The following is a 26,893-nucleotide window of genomic DNA, read 5'->3' as shown; positions in this document are numbered from 1 at the left end:
TGACGGGCGTGACGCCTAATAGAAGACGAGAACGGCGCGGCGCGGGCCAATAGCATAGCGCGGGGCGGGCAGTGGAGGCAGTGGGTGGGGTGAGGCGCGGCGGCGGGGGAGGGCCGGCTCCTCACGGCTGGCGGCGGCGAAGATGGTAGGTGCCTCCCGCCCCCCGCCCGAAATGGCGGCACCCCCAGCCCGGGCCTGGGAGGGGAGCGCGACCCGGGGGTCCCGCCGCCGTTGCCTCGCCGGCCGCGCTCCGCTGCCCCACCCAGCCCGGCGAGGAGGGAGGGCCCGCGGCCGCCTCGGGCCCTGCAGGGCCCGCACCCTCCGGCGGCCCCGCCCGGGGCCTAAGCGGGGGCAGGGGGGCGAGGGGGCTGCGGGGGCCGGGGCAGACGGTTGGGGACCCGAGGTGGGTGGTGCCTCACCCTCTGGAACGGGGGTGCGGGGGGCCGGGGTACCCCAGGCCGGGGGTGTTGCGCGTCCCTGCTGACAGGGGGGTGCGGGCGGTTGCTAGGCCCCGGGCCGGGGGGCCCCGCACCCACAGGCGTGGAGGGCTTGTAGCACCCCAAGATGGCGGGGCTCCCCACCCCCAGGGGTGGGGGATAAGGAGAATAGGGACACCCTAAGATGGGGGCATACCCCTTCTCTTGGGGTGGGGTGATGAGGGGGGCTGGGGTGCTCCAGGCTGGGGGGTTTCCCTGCTTCTAGTGTTTGAGGGGGGGCTGTGGTGCTTCAGGGTATGGGCTATTCCCCACCGTGGCTGGAGGGTGAGGGCTCCCACAGGGCGTGGAGTCTTCCTCCCACTTGGGGATGGAGGGCTGAGGGCAGCTGGGGCAGTACCAGGGTGCGGGGTGTTCCCTCCACCTCCAGGACTGGGGGGCAGAAGAGGGAGATGGGAGCTCCTCCGAGGTGTGGGGTGCACCCCTGTGCCCCAGGGCTGATGTGCACTTGGGGGGCTGGGGGTGTGTGCAGGTTTTTCAATCCTTTCTGTGCCCCCTAAGCAGCAACAGGCACTTGGTCTGGTGCCTGAGTGTTCGGTGGTGACTGTCATAGCCAAGAGGCTTCCAGTCTCCCTCCTTCCGTTTGTAGCAACGTAGTAATTTTTGGAGAGAGTTTTCCTTCTGCCCCTTCACAAGCTTGGGAGCCAAGGGAAAAACAGTGGTATCCCTGTGGTTTCTGCATACAGGTGTACCACGGCTGAGAGCTTAGGTGGCCATTCCCAAGCCTGCGTTAGTTGTTTACCTCTAACCCATGTACACGTGTGCGTGCATCATGCTGGGCCAGAGCCCTGCATTCAGTGTCTGTGTGCTAGGCCCTGGCAATCTGAGCGTTGTTACTGCGGTTCCTTTCTAAAGCTGAGAGTGGGCCACAAACAGGTGGGGGTTTTTCACCTTTCTGCTTTTAGATGAGGACTGTCATCTTCCTAGGAAGCTGAGCACCCTTGTTGACACAGGAACAGTAGATGCGTATCTTCACTTCCTAAATCATAGAAGGAACCAGCGTGGTCTTCTGAAGTTGCATAATTGCACTTGTTTCAGGTTTTTTGGGTTTGCCTTTCCCCAAAGGAAATGAGGCATCTGCTCGGTTTGGGTGCTGGTTTTTCATTTCCATGCAGAATGCTCAATCAGCTTTGATAGCTTGGCCGGGGCACGCTTTCTTTGGTTAAAGAGTGGCAGAAGGCACGCAGGGGGAACGTTTCCTCATGTGACATTACCCAGGAGGTATGACTTGGTGTGCCTTGTGCGATAGGTGTGTAAACACAGCAGCGACCTGCCGGGGCTTATTTATCTGGTGCCCTTGGAGCAGATAAGGATCATTGCACTTGGAGTATTGTCTAATTATGAATATCCAGGAATATGACTCCAGGCAATTCCCCTGAGGGGGCCTTTTAGATGATCTCCGAGATCTTATCAGCAGATAGCTGCAGAAATGTGCACGTATCCAGCAGGATTGTTGGCGGGATGGTCTGTGTCACTGACAACCAGACTTTTCAGTTGAACTGGTGATGAGTGCTGAACGTGCTGGCTGAAGCCTGGGTTGGAGAAATGTCCGTCTCGTGCTCAGCCATTTTAGTGTCCCTGTTCTGCTCTGGCAAAGTTACGCCAGAGCAGTGGGCGCTGCTGGCAGGGCTGGGGCTGGCCCACCCAAGTTGGCCTGAGAAAAGGAAAGGTGGTGGCCAGGAGCCAGGGTTGCTCGTGGCTGTTAAGAGCCGAGGTCTCCAGAGTGTAGCAACCTTCCTGCTTGCCAGCCTGCACTTAGCTGCAATAGATCCTGCTTCAGTTGTTTATATTATGGGAGGGGAACCCCACATTCGCCATTTAAATTGCATTTTGACTGATAATTTTAACAGTATTTTTGCAGCTTCCTGGGTGTAAGTCCATCTGCTGTCAAAGTCTGTTAAAAGACCACGGAATCCCTGGTGAGAGCTGTGCGCCTGCTTATCCAGCCTCTTTCCAGGGAAACATGGGCTCTGCTAGACCAAATCCCTGGCTGGCAAGGAGGGAATAGTCTATTATGAAGAACTTGGGGTGAGCTGCAGTTTATTGAAGAGGTACTTGAAGTTGTGTGCTTCTAAATAAGAGCAGTTATTTTCCATTCTTATAAGCAGTAATAAAGCCAAGTAGTTGTTAGGCTTTTGCTGCAATAAAAGAAATCAAGGACATGCCTGTCTCTTTCTGGATTAGGCTGGTGTAGCAGAGCAGGTTACTTTGTCATAAAAAGCCTGCAAATTTAATGTGATGGGAGGGTGAGATGCTTTGAAATGTAACGGGATATTTTTAAAGATCCTCAATCCTTCTAAACAGGAATATAATTAGTTCACTAATCGGTGCCGACTGTGGAAGTCAGTGAGAACAGATGAACAGAGAAATCTATGGGGGCAGGCATGGGAAGTGGTGAGCTGAGAGCACAACACGGTCCAAAACTGAGTGTTTCTGTTATAGCAGAGCCAGAAGAACCTGCCGTAATTCCTGAGCTTGGCCACGGTACAGATGTTGTGCAGATGAGCAAGCGATGGACTCGGGACTGAAGGCAGCGAAGGCGCAGGGAAATAGTGTTGGGCCTGTGGGGGTTAAGATGGGCAAGAGAAATTTGCAGTTTGTTGTTTGAACTCAAGTCTGGTATTTTAACAGATTATTTCTAAAACCAGGCATATGGGAAGGGTTGAATGTGGAAACTAGAATGTTAGTAGAGTTCTTAAGAACAAAAGCATGAATAATATTTTCTGGTTTGGCCAATTATAGCTCTTTGTTTTGAATTAAAGATGCAGTGTTAATAAAAATAATGGCTTCTACTTAAATGAAAACAACATCTTCCAACCTAGCAGTTTTGCAGCAGTAGTGTCCATTTTTGTGTTGCTTCTAACACTGAAATTAAATGACTTCTCATCTGCTGCTTAACTGTCCTTTTAAAATTGCTTATAAACAAGGTGATATATGTCCCAGAGTAGAATCCTTCAGTGTTCAGTCTAACAGGCTTTGAATCTTTAAGCAAGTATCATTATGATAGAGCTAGCTGGCCTAATGAATTAGAAGGGATGTCTCAGGATCTCTGTTCTGCTTATTGCACAGGTACATCTTACATTTATTACCTACCTTCTCTTTAAAGACATTGCTGGGCCTCTTTCTTTCTCTCTGCTGTGAGGAGAGGGGCTCCAACACACTTTTAAGCCTGGTTTTCTCCTGATCCCCTAAAGTTCTCCTTCCACCCTCCTTTGGAGATGGGAATTCCTGTTTCAAGCTGCTACGGCTTAATTAAACTGAGAGGGCTCTGCAGGGTTCCCCCGGCTGTATAGCAAATAGCTTTGCTGGCCTGTGTGATCAACAGTTTTGTTGTGAGTGGTGATCTAACCACTTCCAGCAATACTTGGGATTTTTTTTTTTTGATGTACCAGTAGCTTTGACGTGTGTAGGAATGTGATCCTTCAGAAAAATAAAAATAAAGTTGGGTCAGGCTGATAAGCATGCAGTAAGGTTTGGGCTTTTGGGGCTCTGTAGGCTTTTATTGCTCTGTGGAACCAGCCTTGTTCTATGACAAAGAATGGAAACTGGGAAAGTGAAAGAGCAACTAGTTTGATATAGTGTAATATTCAAGGGCTTCAGACATCAGCGTAGCTGCAGCAGAGTTTCTCATGTGATATCGTGAATGGTGCTGGCAAATTACTGTGAAATCTGGTCTGCTTATCAATAGTGTTTGTACCTGTGTGGTGCAAATCTTCCTTCTGTCAGAGCTCACCCAACTGGACACACACACACACACCCTTTTTTTTTTTTTTTTTTTTTTAATTGCCTACATGCCAAAACAGATTTAACTAGCAGCTTTCTGACTGAATTACTGAACTTTGAGGATATAACAAGCCAAATGCAGAAGTTGGGGGTTGGCTTACTTTATAAAAACAGTTTAGGGTGGGTTTCAATATCCCAACAGGCATCTCCCTAGCTGGGACCTGGCAGCATCCTTCAGTTCCTGCTGTTGTCTGACCCAAACAACTCGTTTGAGAACCAACACAAAGCAAACAACCCTCAGAATATCACTCTTTCTTGCTTCACCTACTTCTTTCTTTGTATCCTGTGTCTCTTTAGGCAGATTTTTTGAAAGGATTACCTGTCTACAACAAAAGCAACTTCAGCAGATTCCATGCGGATTCTGTATGTAAAGCATCGGTAAGTGTTGCCACATCCTGCTGCTTCAGGGGAAGGTTTTCTTGCACGGCTCAAAGGGTGCTAAAGTGACATAAACTTGAAATGAGTATTTTGTTTCTGAAAAAAACCCATGTGTGATAACAGGTGATAGTTCATGGGTTGAGATTGGCCAGGAAAACTTGCTGCTTGCTTTGGTAAGGAATGTGTCCTCACATCAGCCAAACTGCATCTGTGGTGCTTTCTTTATGTCTGTGTTCTTTAATAGTAGTCTTATGTCCTGAAAAGCATCTAAAAAATGGATCACCTTCCTTATATGTGTGTTTTAAAAAGCTGTAGCTGCACACTGTCATGTAACAGGGCAGAATATCACAGTGCATTCGTAGCCTGCATTAATGAGGGCCTTTTGGTTGGTTTAGCTGTGTTTGGGTTAAAAATCACCTTTTTGCTGTCTTTGTTCTGTAACTGTTCTAATTCTTCTACAGAATAGAAGACCATCAGTATATCTTCCCACGAGAGAATATCCGTCTGAACAAAGTAAGTCTGCCTTGCTAAAGTTTTGAGGTTTTTAATAATTTCATTCTGTTCTAATATTAAAAATCTGGCATGCACATAATCTCCTTTATTCTGAACTTCAGATAAGGTGATATTATTGAACTTGTCACCGCAGTGACTAGCAATGTATGTCTGGTTACTGGGGTTTTTGTGCTTTTCCTCTATCAAATGATCAGCATTCCTGCATCCTGTCCTTTCATTAAAAAAGACCGTGCTTAGTATGTGAAGAAATGTGGTTATTACTGCACCATTTGAAAAGTCATCTTTAAAATTACCTCAGTATGTTTCTCTCTCTCTCTCTCTCTTTTTTTGGCAGTCATAGTAACAGAAAAGACAAATATACTTCTGCGTTATTTACATCAGCAGTGGGACAAAAAGGTATGGTAGTGTTTTCTTCATATTAACATTTTTGTCTCGATTTGCTGACTTGGGCTAGTTAAGCTGTATGTTAATCCCAATCAAAATGTTGAAGATTTAATAGAAAGTGTGAACTGTACTTCAGCAAAAAGATAATGCAAGGAGGCTGTCTCCGCACAACACTTCCTAAAAAAAATAATAACAACAAAACCAAAATACAAAAAAAAAAAAAAACCAACAAAGTGCAAGCAGCTTTTTCTTCCATTTCCAAGTAAGGGACGTTAACTCAATGCTTACTCCAAAACTTGAGAGTCTGCAGTTACATCTCCTGCTTACTGCTGTTTTCCTTTATGACCTTGGCAAATTATTCTCCCCGTGCCTCAGTGTCTACTTTACAGCTAATGTAAAGCTGCTCTTACCTCTCAGGACTGTTAGGAGAAGACAGATGAGCTTGTGCAGAATCTGAATGCACTAATGAGGCTGTGTAAGTACCTCGGGTACAAAATCACTCCTCGTATGAGGATCACACAAGTTAGTAGGCTGTAGCTAGCGTTTGAGACTAGGAAACTGGGATACCTGGGTTGGGAGTACTCAGAGCAAGGTGACGACTTGGGAGTGGAGATGTCGAAGCAGTGAGTGTAATCATGAGCAGAGGTTGCAGAGGAAGGCGGAGAGAGGTAAAATTATAAGGAACCTTGAAGCTGAAAAGAAAGTATTTATATATATGATGGAAGGCTCTGGGAGATCTTGATAAGTTCAGGGACTGACTCAGAGCAGTAAGGAAAGAGGATCTTACGTTTGTGCAGTATTTAAGATCTATAAATAAAAAGGGCTGAGATCAATGGTGTTTTAGTCCCAGCCTCAAATCTGAAGAACAATCTAGAAGGAGCACTTTTGGCTTTGGGCAAAATCCTTTTCAGTGTCTGTTCCAGCATGTCAGTTAGGTCATGGCATCTGAAAACTTCTGTAAATAAAAAACTTGTTCTACTGGCGCTAGCTCCCACCAGAACCTAAGGCTTTGGAGAGTTTCACTGTGGCTTTCTCTGTCCAAACAGAATGCAGCAAAGAAGAGAGATCAAGAGCAAGTGGAAATAGAAGGTGAGAATTCGGCGCCACCACGGAAAATCGCTCGGACAGACAGCCAGGATATGAATGAGGACACTTAAACTCTTGGCTTTCTCCTCTACTACTTTGCAGGCGCTTCCTGTTTTGTCTCAAAGTGTGTAAATTTTGCCCCTTGCCCCCATCTCTCACCCCTTCACTACGCAGCCCAAACCACTTCTGACTTTGTAGGAGCCAATGTATTTATTTTTTTTCTCTCCATTTTTTATTTATGCCGTAAAACTTACGGAGCAATGGTGGAACAATTCAGTAAATGATGTAGTATAACCTTAGTTCCTCCTTTCTAAAAATATACATTGTCACTTCCACAGGTTTTATTGAATCTGTTACCTAATCAACCAGGTCTAGCCATGGGAGCCTGTGTAGGAGATGTGGGTTATTCCAGAACCCTTCAGTGACGTAGGCTTTTCAATTCATGTACCCGTTGACATATTCCAAGTGGTTAACTCTTCTCTGGATGTGCCCAGTCCAGCCATAAGTGTGGGGCCTTGCTATTTTTTTCCTCAAATATTCTGAAACTGGCACTGCACTAAAAAAAAATAATCATGGGTGTCATTTAGAGTTACGTTGATCTTAGCAAACGTGTCGTCAACTTGATATATCAGTTGTATTCTTTTTGGTCTGTTCTGTAAGGGCCACCGTCGTTTGGCAGCATACGTTATTTCATGCATCAGTGGTCATGGAGAATTTAAGTGAAAGGTGTGTTGCTTTTGTTGCTCTTAAATTCTAACCATCTCTTGGTCTTGAACGGACTATGTGCAACTTCTCCGTTGGAATAAAAGGATACTCTTATCCTATTCTGAGTATTTGATCAACAGTGTGTTTAAGCACCAGCTGGTGGCATGGAGTTGGGTAGGCACCCTGCAGGCAGCACTTGGCTGGATGAGGCTGGGAGTACCTTGGCTACTAGATTTAGTTCTGTCTCAGCTGCTGGCTCTGAGTAATGGTACGTTGTGTTTTCCTGTGATACCGGCGTGTCTGGAACACAGTTGAGGACTTGGAGTTGATCAAAATGTGAGCTTCCATGGTCTGTGATGAAGACCAATCTCTTTTGGACTGTGACAGTTCAGTGCCTGTTGCCTGTAACCTTTCACTGACTTTTTGGTGAGAGCCAAAATGGAGACCTGTAAGTCATCTACGTAGATTCAGAGGTTCGGAGACTAAAAGGAAACAAGCATCGTCACCTGAAGGGGACAGGAAAGGTGTAGCTTAGTAACGATGTCTTGTCTGCTTTAGTGTAAGAAGCTGACTTCACACTGTGTTAGTTTAAATTGTTGCATTTATAGTTGTGCTTTTTCCTCATTGACAAGTCTTAAACGCCAAGAAATCGCACGAACGTTTTTCTCAAGATCCTGGATCAGCCTCGTTCCGAGTGGCTGCAGCGGCCGCGAGCTTTGAGGGTTTCTGCTGTCCTTTTCTCCGCAACATCCCTGTCCAGCTGGGGGATGCCACGTATTCAGGTGTGGGGGCGAAGGGAACGTGAAGGGGAGGTAAACTGTTGCTGATGACCGTATGTTGCAAGGCAGAACCTTAGGAAGAGCAGGGCGCAACTCATGTGGTGATTTGAAATGTATGTTAGGCACTGAGTTTCTGATGCAGTGAGTGAATTTAACTTGACACCGAGTAGTTTAGAACTTCGTATCTGCCTCAAAAAATGTTACCTTTTTGCTATGGCAGTAAACTCCAAATTACTGGAATGTCGTTGAAAATGCCAACTGTGTTGGTGAAGATGAAATATCCTTGGTTTTCCATGTGATTTACTGGTGATTGCAAGAGGACTCCTCCCAGAGTTACACTGGCAAGAAGTGCTCTTGTGCAAAGTGCAAGATGTCGAGTGAAGCTGCTGTGGTAGCATCCGGCCTCGCAGGGATCAGCTGAAGCTGAAACTGAAGAATCCTTTGAAGAGCTGTGAGATACCAAAAGAGGAAACGGCCGTGCAGCTGGTGGTAAAGTGTGACCAATTTGTATGTTTAGCAAAGCTTGAGAGCTGCAGCCTTGCAGTAATGTTTGTACAGTGCTTTAAAGTTGTAAAATCCTGTATAATTCTTGATTCATATGGCAAGGTTTGAGCTTTGCTGACTTCTCTGCTAGACAGAGTGATGTACTATTAAAGAGAGTTGGCAGTTCCTTCCTGTTGTAAACCCCCGTCTTTGTTCCCTCCGTGTCTTTTAAAAATGATTGATCTTGTTGGTTTTGGGAGCCTTTGAAATACTCAGTATGTTTTTAGGAGGTAAAAGAAAGTTGCCTTTTTAAATTAGCTCTGAAGTGATGGTGAAACAAGTCTTAAAAGCAACGTAACTTTGTCAGACCGGTTGGGGTTTGCTTGTTCTTGGGTTTTTTTGTTTGTTTGTTTTGTTGTGGTTTTTTTTGCTTTGGTGGCTGTGTACAAGCTGTATGGATTTCTGATACCCACAGTGAGTCTTTCTGCATCGCATCCGATCTGAAGCGAGAGCTCCCTTCCTTCTTCCTCTTCCAACTCACTTTCCACGCTGCTACTGGCTCAAGAGTGCTGTCCTCGAGCTATTGCACTTTGATCCTATATTCACGTCTGTTTAATACATGGTAAGTGTATTGGGTTTGAATGTTGCATGGAAGATCTTTGCCTAACTGTGACTTCCTGGTGCCTTAGTGCATTGAAAACAACAAAAAAATGTTATAAAACAACAACCAACCAACCAACCAAACCCTGGGGTTTTGCTGATCGCACTGTTTGTATAATACCTAGCTCCTCTGACTTCCAACTCTCTTGTTACAAAGTGACTGAGATTTAGTGACCCTCAGGGGGTTTTTGTATATGTCTGCATAGCGGTATTTTTATTGTTTCTGTTACCAATGTATACTAAAGGTTTGGGTTTTTTAATGAAAACTTGAGATACTTGTCAGAGAACAGAACTTTGGGGTTTTTTTAGTTGAATAGCGCATCTTTTTGCAGAAGTCATAGTAGCAGTAATGTGTTTCTTGATGTCATGGGGTGATGAGTCTGTCCAGGAGCAGCCCCTGCCAGTGGGCTGTCCTGTATTAAAGAGCACTGGAGCTTGTGCCCAATGTGAGCAGTTAGATGTGCGCCGAGTAAGTTTAGAATATTAAAAAGTTAGGCACTGCCTTTTTCTAACATAAAAATACACTAGTGACTGATGTGCAGGGAAACTGAAGTTTTGGTTAGGTTAATTCTTGGTATCATAGGATCACTTTTTTAGGGGAGAAGTAGTAACAAAAAAATATGTAAGAAAGGATAGGCTTTCACACCTTCTGCGACTCTGCGGCTGAGGGAGCAGGTAACTGCGTCTGAGCAGCAGATCTGTGTGTTTGGGTTGATGGATTGCTTCCCGGGTCAGGTTATTTGGTCACAGTCTGTTCAGTTGGGTCACGCTGGCATATTCAGCCTCCAAGGTGTTTCCTGTTTCTGTCATGGGGAGTTTTTCGCGTTGCCCTCAGTGACCCACTGTGCGTTCGCTGTCGCCTGTGCTTTGAGTGTGTGTGGGGGACCTGCCGGCGTCGCTTCCCACGGGTAAACACCAGGAAGTGCAAAACGCAGCAGAATGTGTGGCTGGAAAGTTTGGGTTTGTCCAAGGCCGTGGAAGGCCGCTAGCAGAGCTTACAGAGTTTTTGCAAACACATGCAAAAGTTTTTGACAAGCCCTGAAATCACGTTGTGCCGCAAAGAGCAGCGAGCGGCTGCGACTCAGCCTGGACTGGGGCTGTTGTGGGTCTAAACTCTTTACCATGGGAGTATTTAAGGTGTGGGCAGAAGTTTTTAGAGGTATTTCACTACCAGGATGCATTTAGGTGTGTTTCACTGTAAAAGGACAGGCTTTTAGAATAACCTAGGTATGTTAGATCTGATTTTTAAAGACAAAAAAAAAAAAAGAAAAAAAGACTAGTTTTCTTAGCCTTGGCAAGAGGTGAGGCACCAGCAGTGTTCTGGTTCAGGTGCTGGGATGCCCATCCCAGTGACTGTTGGGAACTGGTTGCTGAGTTGGGGTGTGATGAATCCAAAGGACACACTTCACCCGACCGCTGCTTTCGGTCACCCTGGTAAATGTGCCAAGCTGTTAGTGAGCTCCGCGTGCGCGCAGCCGTTTGGGTTGTACCCACCGCCCTGTGTGGGGAAGGCGGCGAAGTTGGCTTCGGAGTAGGATCGGCTGGAAAATGGGTTTCCTTCCCCCTCCAGTGCGTGCCTTATGCAGTGCGCTTGTCGGTGCTTGGACTGTTTCCTGTGAGGCAAATGCTGAACATGCTGGATGTTATTCTTAAACTTTTCACTCTGCTGGGTAGTTAGAACAGGTGTCGCTTCAAAGCTTTATTTTTCAGCGAGCTCCTCGACACTGGCCTTAAGGGCAAAGACTAAGCAGGAATCTTGGATTTTTTTTTCTAGCACTGCAGCTGTCAGCTATATTACCACTTACTGTTTCCTGGCTTGTCTGTATACCACTAGCTTCGGGGTTTGTTTTTAGGATTTTTTACAAAGACGTGCATATCTATAATAGGAAAACAAATTAGTTTTCGTGGATTAATGACATCAGCCTGGCAGCAGAGGAGGTGCGCAACACGCTGACCGTGACCAGAGGGGTTCTGGCTGATCTCTCAGTCTCAGGTGTTGGTTTGCATCTTTGTGGTGTGTAACAGAGTGGGAAATCCTTTTCTTTAAGGCAGAGAGGGTTGTGTTTACCTGAGAGCAGCTAAGGGTATTTTGGGGGGCTGCGCCGAGGATGTGCTGGCCTCTGTGCCCAGAAGGGGATATTGCATCATGGCTCTCGCCAAGCACAGACTGACCTTCATGCCGTGCTGACTGCGCTTTCGGCGCTCTGCTGCTGGCTGGCAATGCCTGTGCCCTGACAGCGCAGAGTGCAGCCCTGGGCTCTCGTCTAACAGCCAATCTGAGGTGTTTGCCACTCGGAATCACCCACAAAGGCTGAGTCAGCAGCTGCCCAGGTGGGCTGGCTGTGCCAGCTGACAGCTGACTTACGGCTCTAATGGTTGTGTCCAGCCTGTGCTGAATGACAGTGGCTTGCAGAGCTCATCCTGAAACGCGCGTGCTGGCAGCCGAGTTATATTTTATATAAAAGACGTGTGTCAGCTTGAGAGTTTAATGTCAGGGAGGAAATAGGACTTCTAGAATCTCATCTTTTTTTTAACTGCTGGGGAAAAAACCATCTTCTAGATACTGAAAAGACTGAAACTGGCCTGCAGGGAAGAACATCCTTGTAATTGAAACAAGGGAATGAAATACCAGCTTTCAAATTCTTCTTGGAGATTCTGTTTTTAAAGGCAAGGCTTTCCTAGCGTGTCCCTGAATGTGAAGAACTAAGGCTCCCTACGTGTGTGATTTTTAGAATTGGGTTGTTCTTGGAATTCTAAAAAAAAAAATAATCTTACTGGCTGTCTTAATGCTTTTTGGAGGCATCTGGGTGGCTTTAACCTTTACGGTAGAGTTCCAAGATTTGCTGATGTAAGCCTGAAAGTAAGTATTCAGCTGACGAGATCGAAGGGCAGCACTGTTAAAACTCGACCCTATTTCAAACTGGGATATTTTTCGTATGGGAGGTGGCTGGCTGAATCACTCGGGTGGCACAGGGCGAGTGGGCACGCCTGTGGACCGTGGTGGCAGATGAGGTTTTCCACAGTTTGTCACCTGCTCTCCCCAACCGGCTCCTCGGCAGCGTTCAGAGGCGAGACATGGCCCCGCTCCTCAGCTTGCCAGCCCCGCAGGGAAGCGAAGCTGCCTTACAGCCACCTTGTGCGCAATGAGGGTGGTAATTTGTGCTCTTTATGCTCTATCTCTGCTTTTAATTTCCTCGCCTTGATGACCGAAGCAAACTTTACTTGGCTAGTGACTAGCAGTAATGTTTCACTTTGCCTCGTTGCTCCCAGCTCCATGAACATCCCCAGGATGATTCTTCCCTGTTCGCTCTTCAGTGAATTGCAGTGCTGCAGTCCCTGGGATGCTGCTGTTAAACACACCCAGTGCTTTTTTTTTTTTTTTTTTTTTTGAGACACATGATATTGGAAGGTCTTAACAGGTCAAATACTCTCCCCTGCTTTGATAAGCAGCAGATGTGTGTGATTGAAAAGAGGTGAGGGGCTGAGGAGCGTCGAGGCAGTGGAGTGAGCTGGTGGAGAGCGGGTTTGTTCCTTACTGATGGCTCTCTGGGATGCAGGGTTATGGGATGACTAATCACTTACTGTAAGAAATAGCATGAGATCTGAATGGATGGTCAGAGCTGAGTCACTGCCTTGTCCGTGCTACAGTTGTGCTGATTTCCAAACGCATTCATTTCTTATTAATCAGCACACAGTGTGCCATTAATGAGCTTTATTGGGTATTTTTACTGAAAACCGCCCCATCCTTGTCCGGTTGCACATCGCTGCTGGGTGTCTGAGCGTGGCTTGGAGCCTTCTGTTGTCCGCAGCTGCTTTTAACTCCTCTGGTCCGTTCAGCACATGCAATCCCAGGCTGGCTTTTGCAATGCAGCGTCGAGCTTTTGAGTCTGTGTTATTTCCAACCTGTCTTTGCAACTTGAATTTTCCTCTTTTGCAAAAAAAAAAAAAATATTGTCTTGTGGGGCTGGGAGGAGGTGGTTTTTTTCTTGAAAGCTGCATGTTGGCAGAAGGGCTGCCCTCGTGGAGTGACTGTAAATACACTGTTAGTTGAATGTCATGGCCATTGGATTTTTTTGCATTTATTTTTAAACTATTCCATGTTTGATACTGTGTATAATAAATTTGCAGAATTTAGAGGACTATAACTTTCTTCATTCTTACTCTGCCTGACCGTGCACACGAGGTGGGGTTGACGGAGGGTGCTTTGTGTCGAACCCCGCCGGTGGGGCTTGTCCTTGTGTTGCTGTCTTGGAGCTTTGCCCTGCGTTAGGGATGCTGTCACCCTTCACAGTCCTCTCACGTCCCCTTCCACCTTCCCCCAGGGACAGGAGACCTGAGCCTTGTCCCCTGAGCAGATGCGCTGGGCAGGCTGCTGCAGGCAATTAATTTACCCCATGCCTCAGGCTTGTTGAAATATATTTTTATTGCATTTCTGCAGGTTTTACAAAAATATGACAAAATAAATTAAAAAGAAATAAATAACCCCCTTAATTTCTTTTAATTTCAAAAAAAATAAAACAGAACGGAAAAAAAACCCACAACCAAAAAACCAAGCAAACCAACTTAACTCTTCCCTCCTTAGTACAGTAACTGCCCAGAAGAGTGAGATACCAGACAGGCGGCTGTTTGTAGAAATACTTTGTATAGAGAAATGTTTAAAAATGCCCTGGACTTGCAGGGTCCTGGCAGCACTGGGACCCTGCCCTCCCCTCCAGCAGTGGGGCAGGAATGGATGGTACCAGGACTGTTACTCTCAGGAGGGAAATGGGCCAAAAGAAACTCCCTTTAAGACCAGCGTGTGTTCAGGAATAGCGCATCAGAGCTGGCCCCGACCAGCCAAACCCAAGCAGAGAAATTAAATGAGATGGAGAAAGGGAGAGCGCTGCGTGCGTCGCCTGCAGTCCTGCCCCATCTCGGGGTGCGGGCAGGCTGGCGTGGGGCAATCTTTGGGCTCTACAGAGCCCCAAGGACCAGGCAGCAGGGTGCCAAGCCGAGGCAGGGATGTTTGGGGTCACCTAGTACCCCCCAGACAGGCTGGGGTCTTTTCTCCTGCTATTGCACAACGCGCTGCTGCTCCCGCCCTGGGGCATGGCTGCGGTGGTGCTGGGCTCACTGGGTTTCTGGGGACCCATGTGCCCCAGTTTCCCAACGCTCCCTTTTCCCTGGCCTTGCCCCAGAAACCTCTCCCACATCCTTGGCTCCTTGCGCTCAGGAGAGGGCAGGGCTGGCATGGGAGGGTGAGGAGGGGACCAGGAGCGTCGTATGCCCCAGGGAGGGGGCTCTGTCCGACCTCCGGGGCTGTCTGTGGGGAGCCAGCCCTGGCCCTGGGGACAGCAAAGCACAGGGCTGTACCCAGCTAACGTGGGGATCTCGCCCCCACTGGGAGCCCACCCTGGTGGGGATGGGGATGGTGCCCTTGGCCCCAGAGAGCATCTCCCTGCCTGTGCTGGACCATCGGTGGCACTTGGGCTTCCATGCTGCAGCGCAGGTGAGCGGAGCAGCAGGTAAAGCCTTCACCGCCTCCTGCCCTTATTGCTGTATAAAATGGCTTGATTCAAAGACCCCAAAAAAATGACATGACGTGTAGAAAGAGATGGTGGGGGGCAGAAAAACAACCTGACGTTTCCTACAGCCCAGGCCTTGGGGAGAGAGGGGTGGCAGACCCTGTGTGACCGCCTAGGCCTGGACCAGGCACAGTGATGGGGTGGCCGCCCAGGCGCCCCCCTGGCTCCCGGCAGCCCCCTGCCACCCCCCCCCACCCCCCCCCCGTTTGCTTTGGAAATGGTTGGTGGCTGGTGGGCAGTGAGCAGAGGTGGTGGTCAGGAGCAGGAGGGAGCTGGCAGGGCTGGATGTCCCCAGCCATGTCAGCTGTGGGCACCGCGTTGGGGTGCCACCACCCCGTCCTGCCCCCTAAAGCAAAGCAGCACCGAGCAGAGCCACTGAAAAGCGAGGAGCAGCCTCCTCCCCACGCAGTCGGAGCAAGGACAGCGGCTGTTAAAGCACGACTAGACCCAGCGATGGCAAACCCTTTTTGCCCTGGCAGAAGCCAAGCTGCTCCCACCCCCCACCCCTCCCTTGTGGAGAGGTCACGTTCCCCCCCCCCCCCCCCCCCCCCCCAGCCCTGCTCCTTCTCCTGGGCTCCGGCATGACCTCCACGTGCGAGTGCCTTATTGCAAAATAATTCCACAAAATAAGAAAGTGGAGAGGGGAAGGGACCATCCCAGCTCGTGTTGCAGTCGCTGGGGCCGCTGCCCACACCTGGCCAGGCTCTGCTGACCGTGGCACTGGTGCCAGCTCTCGCCTCTGCTGCCTCAAGCCGTCGGATGAAGAAGGGGAGAGAGTCGCTCGCGTTGGGTTTTGTTTTGGTTTTAGTGCAAGAAATGCTGCCCATGCATGGGAATCCAGGTGGCTGGCGCTCGCTGCTCACCCCCCTCCCTCCCGGCCATCCGGGCTTCGGGCAGGAAAACGTCCCGGTGCTGGGAAGGAATCCACGTGGAGGCTGCCAGGAGCAGGACGGAGCAGGGCAAGGCGCCAGTGCTGGCGGGACACCAGGCGGTGGCTGCGCGGCGGGGACTGTAGGCACGGGTGAGTGGAGCTCCTCTCGCCGCCGCTCCCACGAGCACTGTGGTTGCATCGCTCCGCGATGGGAGACGTGGTGCTGAGTCTGGCGGGCTGGTCCTGGGGGATATGGCAGCACCACGCTCCCCTGTGTCTCCTTGGGCCGGACCATGGCATCTCCCTTTGCTGACTCCTTGGGGTGATGCTGGTGGCCGGGACCCCAGGCTCATGGCACAGAACCAGACCGGGGCATCTCCCACCGGTGAGCATGGGAAGAGCCGCAGGAGGGAAACCTCTTGGGATGCTCCATCCAAAGCTGCGGCCAGACCCTGCTGCTGCTCGCACCGATGGCGCTTCGCTCAGGTCCTTGGTGCAGGATGCGGCCGGACCCCCGCTGGGGCTGGGGTGGCAGCAGATCCCAGCAGAGGGGCTGGAGGGATGCAAGGGGACGCGGCAGAGGGGGATGGTGCAGAGCGAGGGGCCAGCGCTGGCACCAGCCCTGCGTTCCCTGCAGCAGGGGACAGCGAGGGGCGGCGAGGGGGGGACGATGTCCACGGCTGCCTGGAGGAGGGCATGGGCAGCCCCGGGAGGTCCGGTTAGAGTTTATAGCTCCCGCTCTCGTCCTCTGCCCGGCTATCTGGCTCCTCTCGGCTCCCCTCTTCCGGCACCCCGTTGAGATGGGACTTGCTGGGGACCAGCCGCTCACCCGTGTCTGCCGAGGGGCCGGGCCGGGGCTGGGGGGAGGCAGTGGCCACAGCACCGTTGCCCCCAGCCCCTTCGGACTTGCCGAAGTTGAAGAGCTTGCTGGGATTGAATGGCTTGGTGGGCGACTGGACCTTCTCGGTCCCTGCGTCCCGCTTAGTCTCAGGGGATTTCAGGAACTTGAAGCTGAGGAAGCCGGGGAGTTTGTTCTCGCTGCCAGTGGGTGACTGGGGGGACCTGGCAGTGGCTGTGCTGCTGGCCCCGGCCCCCCCGGAGAGGAACTTGCCCTGCAAAGGGATGATCTGCTTCAGCTTCATCACGTTGTTGGTGGCCAGGAGGGAGCTGGGTCGCTTGGGCTTGTCGGAGCCATGCGAGCTGCCCCCGGAGCCCTTCCCCTTGCTCTGGCTCTTCTCGTGGGCCGGGTCCTGCCCAGCAGCCTCGGGCTTGGCATCGTCGCGGCTGGACTCGCGTTCCTTGCGAGCCTGGTACTCAGCGTGCCGCTGCCGCTCCTCCTCCTCCCGCTTGCGCCGCTGCTGCTGCTGGAAGTGGTGCTGCGCCTGCCGCTCGTGCTTCTGTCAACGGGGAGCCTGTCAGCCCCAGGGACACCTTGGGGAGCCCACCGGCCCCGGGGACAGGGGGTCCCAACTGTGTGCTCGGCCCCAAGGAAGGTCCCATCCTGGCATCGCCTACCTTGAAGGCCTCGCGGCGCTGGTACTCCAGCTTGGCCATCTCCTCAGCTACCCAGGCAGGGATGTCGGGGATGGCCACTTGGATGATGTACTTCAGGAACAAGGCGAAATGCTGGAGGGGGCACATGGGTCCGGCTGAGCATCCCCACCCCGGCCACCACCCGTCCCAAAATGCACCCCACCAGGGATAGGGGACCAGAGAGACCCTGCAATAACAGCCTGGGGGACCCTGGCCCGTCGCATTGCTCGGCAGCACCCACCGCCTGCAGGGAGCTGCCTGGGGTTACAGCAGAGGGTTTAGGGCTGAGACCCCCATCCCTGGAAGGGAGGGTCTGCGGGAATCCTCGGCTGGCTGAGCCAAGATGACACCTTGTCACGCGCAGGGAGACCCTAGTGGAACAGCCAGCCACAGAGTGGGCGGCAGGTGCACCGTACCTCCAGCACCACCACGGAGATGATGGCTCCCTCGGGGCTGAGCCAGGGGAAGAGGCGCTGGAGCTGCCCGCACTGGGCGATCAGGTAGCAGTTGACTACAATAGCCAGGACGCCCATGGCCTCCATCACCTTCTGCAAGAGTCATGGTGCCAGGGATGAGACCCTGGCCAGCTGGGCCCCCCCGGGGCCCCCCGCCACCCCCAGCCCACCTGCCACTGCCCGATGCTCTCGACGCGCTGGCCGAAGGGCCGCTGGAGCCCCGTGCACAGCTTGAAGGCGTCGCTCCGGATCTCAATGATGTTGTTCACTAGGGCGCACATGGCAGCCAGGGGGAAGGCAGAGGAGAAGAGCACCACGTAGCCAAACTGGATGAACATCTCCTGGTAGTCCTGGAAGGTGTCCTGGCAAGGAGGAGGTGGAGGAAGAGCGCACTGCAATGGGGCTGTGGGGGTACACTGCACCCCACTGTCCCTGTGCCCTCCCGGACCACTCACCTCATACTTCTTCATGCAGCTCTCCACCTCTGCCTGTGTCAGCTGCGTGGAGTAGTCTTCCTCTGGTGGGTCGATCCACGACGCCCGGTTGCGCTTCCGCCCTTCCTCCTCTCCCTCCTCCTCCTCCCGACTCTCAGCCCCCCGCCTCCTCCGGCCAGCCCGTGGGACCACTGCCGGCTCTGCCGCCTTGACCGGGCTGCCAGGGGGACCTTCGGCCTCATCCTCATCCTCACAGAGCTCGAAGACAGACGCAGGGTCCATGCCCTTCTCCACCATGGTGGGGCTGCCCTCCTCCAGGAAGCTCTCATCCTCGGGGCCGCCGGGCTCCCCACCGCGCCGCTCTGCCTTCTCGATGAAGCTCACCTTCTTCAGCTTCAACCCGCAATCCAGGGCGCTCTCCTCCTCCGAGTCCGACTCACGCCGCTCTTCCTCCTCCTCCTCTTCCTCCGGCACCCCACAGCCCCCGTTCAGACACTTCTTCTCCCCCCGAGACCCCTCAGGGGGGGCTGGGGGGCGGCAGCGGGGGGTGAGCAGGCAGAGGACAGTGTGGGCGAGCTGGCGGAGGCTGCGGAGGCTGAGGTCCCCCCGGCGCAGCCGGCGGTACAGGTGGGGCTGTGACACCTCCCTGACGTTCTGCAGGAACTGGCGGGTGATGAGCAGTGTGGCCAGCATCTGCACGGGGACATGGGGCACACGCTGTCACCTGGGGAGGGAGGACAGCACCCAGGGCAGGGTGCATGTGTCCCTGCACCCCCATTGCCTGCCCCTGCGGGGTCCCTGCTCCTCCCCGAGGCCATGCTGGCGGAGTGGGACACCCAAGCCCTGTCCCCCCCCTCCTGTGACCCCCCACCCTGTCGGTGACAATGGATGGGATGGGACCTCAGCGGTGCTGGGGTCATGCGTGCCACTGCCAGCCAGAGCAGAGCTGGGGACACCTGTGTCCCTCCCGGGGGCAGTGGGGGTCCCGAGGTGGGGGGTCCCTCCCCGCTCCTACTTTGGATACTCCCAGTCTCCAGCAAAAGCCCAGGAGGCCCTTAAAGAAGATGAGAGAGAGGTGGAGGTGGAGGAGGATGAAGGGAAGGAGAGCCTCTCTGAGCTGACGCACGAGGCTTTGGGAGAGAGAGAAGATGAGCAGGAGCTGTGGAAGGGACAGAAGAACAGACAGACAGAGAGAGACCGTGAGCAGGAGCAGGAGCTGGGGACCTGGCGCAGCCTCCGGCCAGGAGCACAGGGACATGTGGGGACACCGGCCCCCCGGGAGGGCGCGGGGGGTGGTGGTGGCAGGGGTGGCTCGAGGACATCCATCTGTCCGTCCAGGTGATGCCAGGGGGGCTCAGGCTGGCCCCGCCGCCCCTGGGCATGGCCCTTACCTCCTTCAGCCGCTCCATGTCTTTGAGGTAGAAACCGATGTAGAAAAGACTCAGGTATGAATTTACAAACTGAAACTGGGGGGGAGGGGGGGGTGAGCACAGGGCAGCTGCCGGGACCCCCCCCGGTCCCTCTGCCCCTCCCCCAGTCCCCCTCACCAGGACGATTTTGATGATGAGGTGTTTCTCGTAGGCACTCTGCAGGCGGTAGTTCTCTGCAAAGCAGAGGAAGGGGTGTCAGCGTGGGGCTCAGGGAGGGGTCCCAGCACCCAGCACCCAACCCTGCCAGAAGCACCCCCGGGTGCTGCCCCCACGCACCCATGTCGTTCAGCCAGTATGCAATCTTCTTGTAAACCTCGTCGCAGGCAGTGACGATGACAGCCAGGATGATTTTGGGGAGGAAACGGATGATCCGGGGCAGCTCCTGGATGCTCAGCACAAACTCCTGCAGGGGTGAGGAGGGGGGCAGGGTCAGGGGCAGGGGCAGGGGCAGCACAGAGGGGGCTGGCAGCCCAGAGTGGGCAGGATGAGGACCCACCTGGAGCTGGAAGCAGCCCAGCATGAGGAGGAAGACGAAGGAGAGGCAGGTGAGGCAGACGGGGAGGCTGACTAGGCACTGGAAGAGCAGGCGCTTCCATGGTGGGTAGTAAAACTCCTCTGCGCTGGTCACGGGGCTGATTCTCTTAATGCCCTAATGGGGGGGGTACAGCAGTGTGTGACCCTCCTTGCGGTGAGGAGCCCCTCTGTGACCCCAGTTCTGGTGGGACCCAGCACAGACCCCCTTGGATGGCTTGTCAGGGTCAGCAGGGCTCAGCCAGACCCCAGCCCCAAGGACACCCCCCAGGCATGGGAACTGCACCTCCCCAGGGCTCACCCTGAACTGGGGCCGGGGCTCCTCGATGGACTCGGCCGGGGTGTCCAGTGTCCCCCACTTGTAGGCGAACTCGGCCCCACGGCGCTTCCACTCCTCGAGGAAGAGGGTGGCCCAGATGACGTTGAAGATGGCAAAGACCACACAGCAGATGTCCTGGCTGGTCTGTGGGACGGGTGGCACCAACTGCACCAGGGTCGGTCCCCTCCTGTCCCCAACACCCCCCCAAAGCCCTCGGAAGCCACATGGTGCTGCCCCAGCCCCACCACTGTGGGCTCAGGAGCCTCCCAGCTCAGCAGCCATTGCAGCATTAAAGCATCATAGGGAAAGCCCAGAGCAAGGAGGGATGGAAACCCCTCCACAACCCCCACACAGGGATGTACCCCGTTTCCTGACCCTCCTCACCTGGTCACTCTCAGTGAAGGTGTAGAGGATGGAGCCAAAGACAGCGGGGTACACCATGGCCGAGGTGTAAAAGCCCAGCCAGGCGAAGTACATGGCGATTTTCACCCCGAAGTAGTCACAGATCTCATCTGGAGGGGCCAAGCAGGGTGTGAGCAGGGCTGGGACCTCCAGACCTCCCCCCCCATGCCACCCCCTCGATACCTTACCGAGTGGCTGAGCCTCGCAGACTGCCTGCACCCAGGACTTCATGAGCCGCTTGAGGATCCTCTGCTCGTGCAGCGGGAAGACCTGCTGGATGACGCCGCGGGCTGCCAGCTCTGGGACTGCACCGCGGGACACGGGCTGAGGGATGGGCTGGGGGGACACCAGCAGCCCGCCCCAGCCCCCCACGTGTGTCCCCGGATGACCCTGACGCAGACGGCTTTGGGCAAGCACAACAGGGGGGATGGTTTTGGGGTGACCGTGGCACACCGGGCCTCTGTGCCCAGCCACAGCACAGCCACTGCCCACCCACCACCCTTGTCCGGCGCACAGCCCCGGGGATGGGGACACGTGGTGACAGGGGACCTTTGCTGGGCTTGTGTCCTCCGGGGCTACCATGGCACAGCTCGGGCAGGGGGCGAGAGGCAGTGGGGTGGCAGTGCCGTGCCGTGCTGTGGTGTGCCGTGCTGTCCCATGGTGTGCTGTGCCGTGGTGTGCCGTGCCGTGGTGTGCTGTGTGATGCCACGGTGTGCTGTGCCGTGCCGCGGTGTGCCATGCTGTGCCGCAGTGTGCTGTCCCGCGGTGTGCCGTGCCGTGCCGTACTCACTGATGGGCTGCCCCTCGAGGAAGTGGATGTTGTGCAGCGACTCGCCCTGCTTGGCACGCAGGTTCTCCAGCCAGTACCTGATGATGTTTTGCCGTTCCTGCAGCACCGCAGTGGGGTTGAGCCCCGGGCAATGGTCCCACTGCCCAGCTCCCGACCCCTCTCCTGCCACACCCGCAGCCCCAGCCCCTGTCCCCTCCCCACACCCGCCTTGTACGCGGCGTGGGGCATGGCTGGATCAGTCTGCAGTGGGGCTGGGGCTCCCTGATCCCCTTCTTCACCTGGGGAGGGGGACAGGACCTGTCTTTTCTGCCCCATGTCCCTGCATCCCTACATCCCTGCATCCCTACATCCCTGCACCTGCACATCCCTGCCCCATGTCCCTGCATCCCTGCCCTGTATGCCTACATCCCGACATCCCTGCATCCCCGCATTCCCACACCCGCGCATCCCTGCATCCCCACATCCCTGTATGCCCACATCCCTGCCCCATGTCCTCACATCTCTGCCCTGCATCCCCACATCCCTGCATCTGCACATCCCTGCATCCCCGCATCCCTGCATCCCCGCATCCCCACATCCCTGCATCCCCGCATCCCCACATCCCTGCATCCCCGCATCCCTGCCTCACGTCCCTCTGCATCCCACCTGAGAGGTGAAGAAGTAAAGCTCATTCTCGATGTTCTCATAGATGTAATCCTCCTCGCAGGAGAAGCTCCGCATGCCTCCGCCAAACTCAGCTTTCACTGGCTTTCGCAGCCCTATCTCGTCAGCCCCACGCAGCAAACTGCAGGGAGATGGGACGCAGCTGGGGACATGGCGGGTGACACAGTGGGGACTGAGGATGTGGCTGGGACCCTACCTCTCGTAGGTGGCGGTGACAAAGAAGGCGTAGACATGGGTGTGCTTGTGGTGCCGGACCTGGACGATGAGCTCGGGGATGCCGAGGCGGATGTGGTTCAGGAGCCAGAGCAGCGTGTGATCGTCAGTGGTGTCTGGACGGTGATGGTCAGCATGGTCCACGTCCCCCAGCGCAGCCCATCCTGGTGCTCACACGTTCCCATGTCCCCTGTCCCTCCCCACGTCCCCCATCCCCCATCCCTCCCCACATCCCCTATACCTCCCCGAATCCCCCATTCCTCCCTACATCCCCCATTCCTTCCCTTCCTATGTCCCCCACCCATTTTCACATCCCCCATCCCTCCCCATGTCCCCAATCCCTCCCCATGTCCCAAATCCCTCCCCACATCCTCCATCCCCACTGCAGCTCTGTGCCACCATCCGGCCGCTCCACACCGGCACCATCAGCCCCTGCCCCCGGGCATCTCCCTACCCGGGAAGGTCATGAGCACGTCGCAGTTCTCTGTGGGTACCGTCTTCATCCAGGCCTTGTGGGACATGATGTAGCGCCCGGCTTGGAGCAGCCGCTTCCCGAAGAGCTTATCTGCCAGAGGGAGGCAGGGGGTGAGCAGCCACGGGACCGCGTGGGGCAGCCCCCACCCACAGCCCTGGGAACCAGACCCCCAAGCACCGAATCAGCTGTCAGCGCATGGGATGGGTGCGGGTACATGTCCCCAGCGGTGGCCACTGCCAGGTCACGGCCCCACTCCCTCGTGGTGAGGGTGACGCTGGCCCTGGCTCAGGTTTCTCCTCCAGCAGCTCAGGGTGCCCAAAAAGGCCCCGACAGCTGCCGGGGAGGAGCTGGCGATGTGTCCTGGCACCCCTGAGGTGCCAGCTGCCGCGGGGAGCCCCGGGGTGCCCCCCTGCAACCCCCCAGCTGCTCACCTCTGCCCGAAGCCCTTCGGCAGGGCCAGGATCTTGCAGGGCTGCGGCTACGGGAGATGGGAAACCGCAGGAAAAATGGGGAGAGTGAAAAAGCAGCCGGTCTCCATGGAAACCCAGGGAGGCCCCGCGCCGCCGTGATGAGAGGTGGGATGGGGACAGTCCCCAGGGTCCCCTTGTCGCCCCCCGGCAGGGGCCAGTGCAGGGACATGGCCCCTGTCTGCTGCGAGGTGCCCACACCGTGGGGACAGGCTGTCCCCATGCCCAGCGTCCCCATCGCACCTCCTGGGGCTGACAGGGACCAGGTGCATCCCAAAACGCTGCCTGGAGCTGGCAGGGATGACAGGATGAGGCTCCTCGGTGGTGCTGGAGTGGGTGCCTGCCACAGCACCTCGTGTCGTCCAGCCCCACGCTGGCAGTGTGCCCAGCTACCTCCCTGCCTCAGTTTCCCCTCCGGAGCCAGGGTGGCAGAGCCAGGACTGTCTGGGCTGACCGATGCCGGGGGGGGGGATGTCATGATGCCCGGGGATGTCATGGCCTCTCCAGCTGCCCCAGGGCTGGGAAGGTCCCTGGGTTCCGGAAACTCCGCTCACCCCAGGACCGGCTGGCCCCGAAAAACAGGAAATGCCAAACCTGCTCCGGTAGCTCATCCCAGGGAATGCACCCCAGGTCTAGTCCCCCCAGACCCCCCTGAGCTGGGGGCAGCACAGCAGGGTCCCACCACCTGGGCTGAGACCCAACAAACTCATCGCCTGAGCCGCTGCCAGGAAAGGGCCACGGCGCCCAGCTCTGAAAGGCCACCCTGTCCTGGCACCGTGGGCGAAGGCCAGGGACAGCGCCAGGCTGCCAGCCAGCCACCCCCAGAGCGGGCCCGATCCTGCACCCCACGACACAGCTTGCACCGCAGGCCCAGGCTGCCAGGGTGCTGGGGCAGGGGCACGGTGCTGGTGGCGGTGGCTCGGCCGCGCTCGCTGGGCAGCTCGCCGATGCCGGCAGGGTGATCTCACCCATCCTGAATTATTTACACCACGCCGGGAGTGGTGTAACCCGGCCGGCAGCGCAGGTGGCACAGTGGGGGCACCGTGGGGGCTTGGCCGGGCAGCGGCGGAGGCAGCCAGCAGCACCCGCACACGCGTGTGCACCCGCGTGCAAAGCACAGTGATGCCGGGGTGGGTGTCCACCCTAAGGCGCCCACCCCAAGGCCTCGGCTCTGGGTGCTGGAGGGTCCTTCCCTGCCCAAGGTCATGGGAAAAGAGGTGGCCAAGCTGCAGGGGAGTCCCCAGTGCTGCTCTGCCCCCTGCCCTGGCTGGGCATGGGGGGGGCAAACCCTGCCTTTGCCCCGCTGCAGCCGCGGGGTCCTCCTGGCCCCACTGCCAGCGAGAGCGGCCCCCAGCCCCCTCAGCCCCCGGTGCCAGCACCAAACTGGCACGAGGGGTCCACCGGCAGGGCGCGGGGATGGAGCCCCGCAGAATCCCAGCCCACCCCCAGACCTGTGCCCCCCATCATGCCCCACGGCCCCCCGCTCCCCCGTCACGCCGGGGCCGTGCCGCTCACCTTGGCTCACCAGGATAAGGTCATGGGAGCTGCAGCGTGCGGGGACGGGCACGGCACTGCCCCGCTGTCGAGCGGAGCCCGCGGAGGGAGGCATCTGGGGGGGCGGCGATGCCGCCTGCCACGGGCGGCCGTGTCCCGGGGGGGCACAAAGTGGGTCACCCACCCGCGGGCGGGAGTCCCGCTCGGTGGCACGCGGGCAGTGGGCCCTGCCAGCACCGCCTGACCCGGTGGACCCCAGCCCGGCCGTGGGGATGTCACCTGCCCCCCGGGGCCACATGGAGGGGGGGGAGACCCCAACCCCCAGCCTGGGGACCCTGACTCAAACCCCCTGTACTGCACCTGCTGCCAATCTCTGTCCTGGGGGACACAGAGCTGGTCGGAGGTGGGCATGGGCCTGTCTCAGGGGGGCAAATGGACCTTCCCGGGGGAGCTACACGGTCCCGAGGTGACACAGGGGGTGCATGGACCCGGTGCTGGGGGGGGGCACTGGTTCGACTCTGGGGAAACAGACCTGTGCGTGGACCCCATTCCGGGGGGTCACGGACCAGTGGTGGGGTGGGGAGGGACACGCACATCCCTGGGCCCCGGAGAACCACAGCACCCCCCAGTCCCCCTCCAGGGATGGAACGCCGGGGGGGGGGCACGGAGCTGTCCCGGAGGGAGCACGGAGGGTGCTCAGAGCCCACTTCCCCCCCATCCCCGGGGAGCCGCATCCCGGACGGGCCCCGCCGACATCCGCATCGAGCCGCAGGGAGCTGCCCCCCCGGCCCGCAGCCGCCCCCCCGCCTCGCCGCCCGGTGCCACCTTACCCAGGACGCCGGCGGGGGCCGCCGGTTCCGTGCGCTCCTCCCCGGCCGCGGCCCGCCGGGGCCGGTCGCCGTCCTGCGCTGCCAGCGGCGGCTCGGGCATGGCGCGGGGCTCGGCGGCGGCTGGGCGGCGGGGGCCGGTGCATGGGGCCGCTGCCGCCGCTGCCGCCCGAGCCGCCGCCGCCGCCGCCGGGCGGGAGGAGGGACAAAGGCGGCGGAGCGGGGCGCCGCGCTCCCGGCCCCTTTAATTGTCTGGCGGGGCCGCCGCCGCCCAGCGCCCGCCGCACCGGCCACGCGTGTCCGGCCGCGCCCCGTGGGGTGGTCCTGGGGGAGCGGGGCGGGGGCTCAGCCCCCCGCGGGGGGGCGCGGAGTGTATTCCCCCCGCTGCGTGACCCCCGCAACACCCCAGCTGCGTATCCCCAGCATCCCCCTCCCCGGCTGCGTGTCCCAGCAGTCACCCCGCTGCGTGTCCCCCACAGCACCTGTCCCCAGCAAAACCCCAGCTGCGTGTCCCCAGTATCCCCCCCGCGACTGCGTGTCCCCAGCATCCCACTATGCCCACCCCTCCTCGGCGCTGCCCCAAGTCCCCAGCATCCCCCTCCCCCCCGACTGTATGCCCCCAGCATCTCCCCCCCACCGCCTGCGTGTCCCCAACACCCCCCCACCGCCTGCATGTCCCCAGCATCCCCCCCTGCTGCGTGACCCCATCAACACCCCAGCTGCATGTCCTCAGCCAGCATTCCCCTGCCTGCGTGTCCCCAGCGTCCCCCCTCCCCGGCTGCGTGTCCCCAGCATCCCACCCCGGTTGCAGTGTCCCCACCAGCCCCCCGCCCGATGTCCCCAGCACCCCCCACTCGGGATTGTCCCACGTCCGCAGTGCCCCCACCCCCGGGACTGTCCCCTGAATCTCCAAACCCCCTGTACCCTGCCTGCTCCCCCCACACCTCCCCGGGGTTGCCCCATGTTTCAGCATCCCCCACCCCGGGCTGCCCCTGCATCCCCAACCCCCTCCTACCCTGCCTGCCCCCAGGGTGCCCCCCATCCCCCCTGCCCCCGTGCCCCCCCCATCCCCCCCCCCCGGCCCCGGCATGGCACCCAGCCCTGCGGGTCAGGCTGTTCCCTGGAGTGCCTGGGCAGGGGGGGACACCGGTAACCCGACC

The 26,893-nt window shown here is 56.4% G+C and overlaps 2 protein-coding genes across 3 annotated transcripts; one reads left to right on the top strand and one right to left on the bottom strand.

The window, feature by feature from the left end:
• Positions 1-51: 51 nt before the first annotated feature.
• On the top strand, positions 52-12,034 carry DDA1 (DET1 and DDB1 associated 1). Of its 2 annotated transcripts, none has more exons than XM_056337451.1 (5): positions 52-145; positions 4,575-4,655; positions 5,117-5,168; positions 5,503-5,564; positions 6,599-12,034. In XM_056337451.1, the coding sequence occupies exons 1-5, from the start codon at positions 143-145 to the stop codon at positions 6,707-6,709; spliced, it is 309 nt and encodes a 102-aa protein (XP_056193426.1). In that variant the 5' UTR covers positions 52-142; the 3' UTR covers positions 6,710-12,034. The 2 variants fall into 2 exon arrangements, with proteins under 2 accessions (XP_056193426.1, XP_056193425.1); XM_056337450.1 differs by lacking the exon at positions 52-145 and adding an exon at positions 152-403.
• Positions 12,035-15,390: 3,356 nt separating this feature from the next.
• Positions 15,391-26,016, bottom strand: ANO8 (anoctamin 8). The gene is made up of 17 exons (XM_056337290.1): positions 25,737-26,016; positions 22,925-23,035; positions 22,454-22,586; positions 22,240-22,378; positions 21,595-21,691; positions 20,993-21,109; positions 20,787-20,914; positions 20,385-20,546; positions 20,049-20,201; positions 19,829-19,955; positions 19,670-19,725; positions 19,514-19,588; positions 18,144-18,815; positions 17,859-18,050; positions 17,650-17,781; positions 17,216-17,326; positions 15,391-17,097 (listed from the first exon to the last, which is right to left on the bottom strand). The coding sequence occupies exons 1-17, from the start codon at positions 25,834-25,836 to the stop codon at positions 16,420-16,422; spliced, it is 3,183 nt and encodes a 1,060-aa protein (XP_056193265.1). The 5' UTR covers positions 25,837-26,016; the 3' UTR covers positions 15,391-16,419.
• Positions 26,017-26,893: the final 877 nt, after the last annotated feature.

Source organism: Falco biarmicus, chromosome 4, assembly GCF_023638135.1.
Source record: "Falco biarmicus isolate bFalBia1 chromosome 4, bFalBia1.pri, whole genome shotgun sequence".
Lineage (NCBI taxonomy): Eukaryota > Metazoa > Chordata > Aves > Falconiformes > Falconidae > Falco > Falco biarmicus.
Note: the sequence above shows the minus strand (reverse complement) of the source record. Positions and strands in the feature narration are given on the sequence as shown.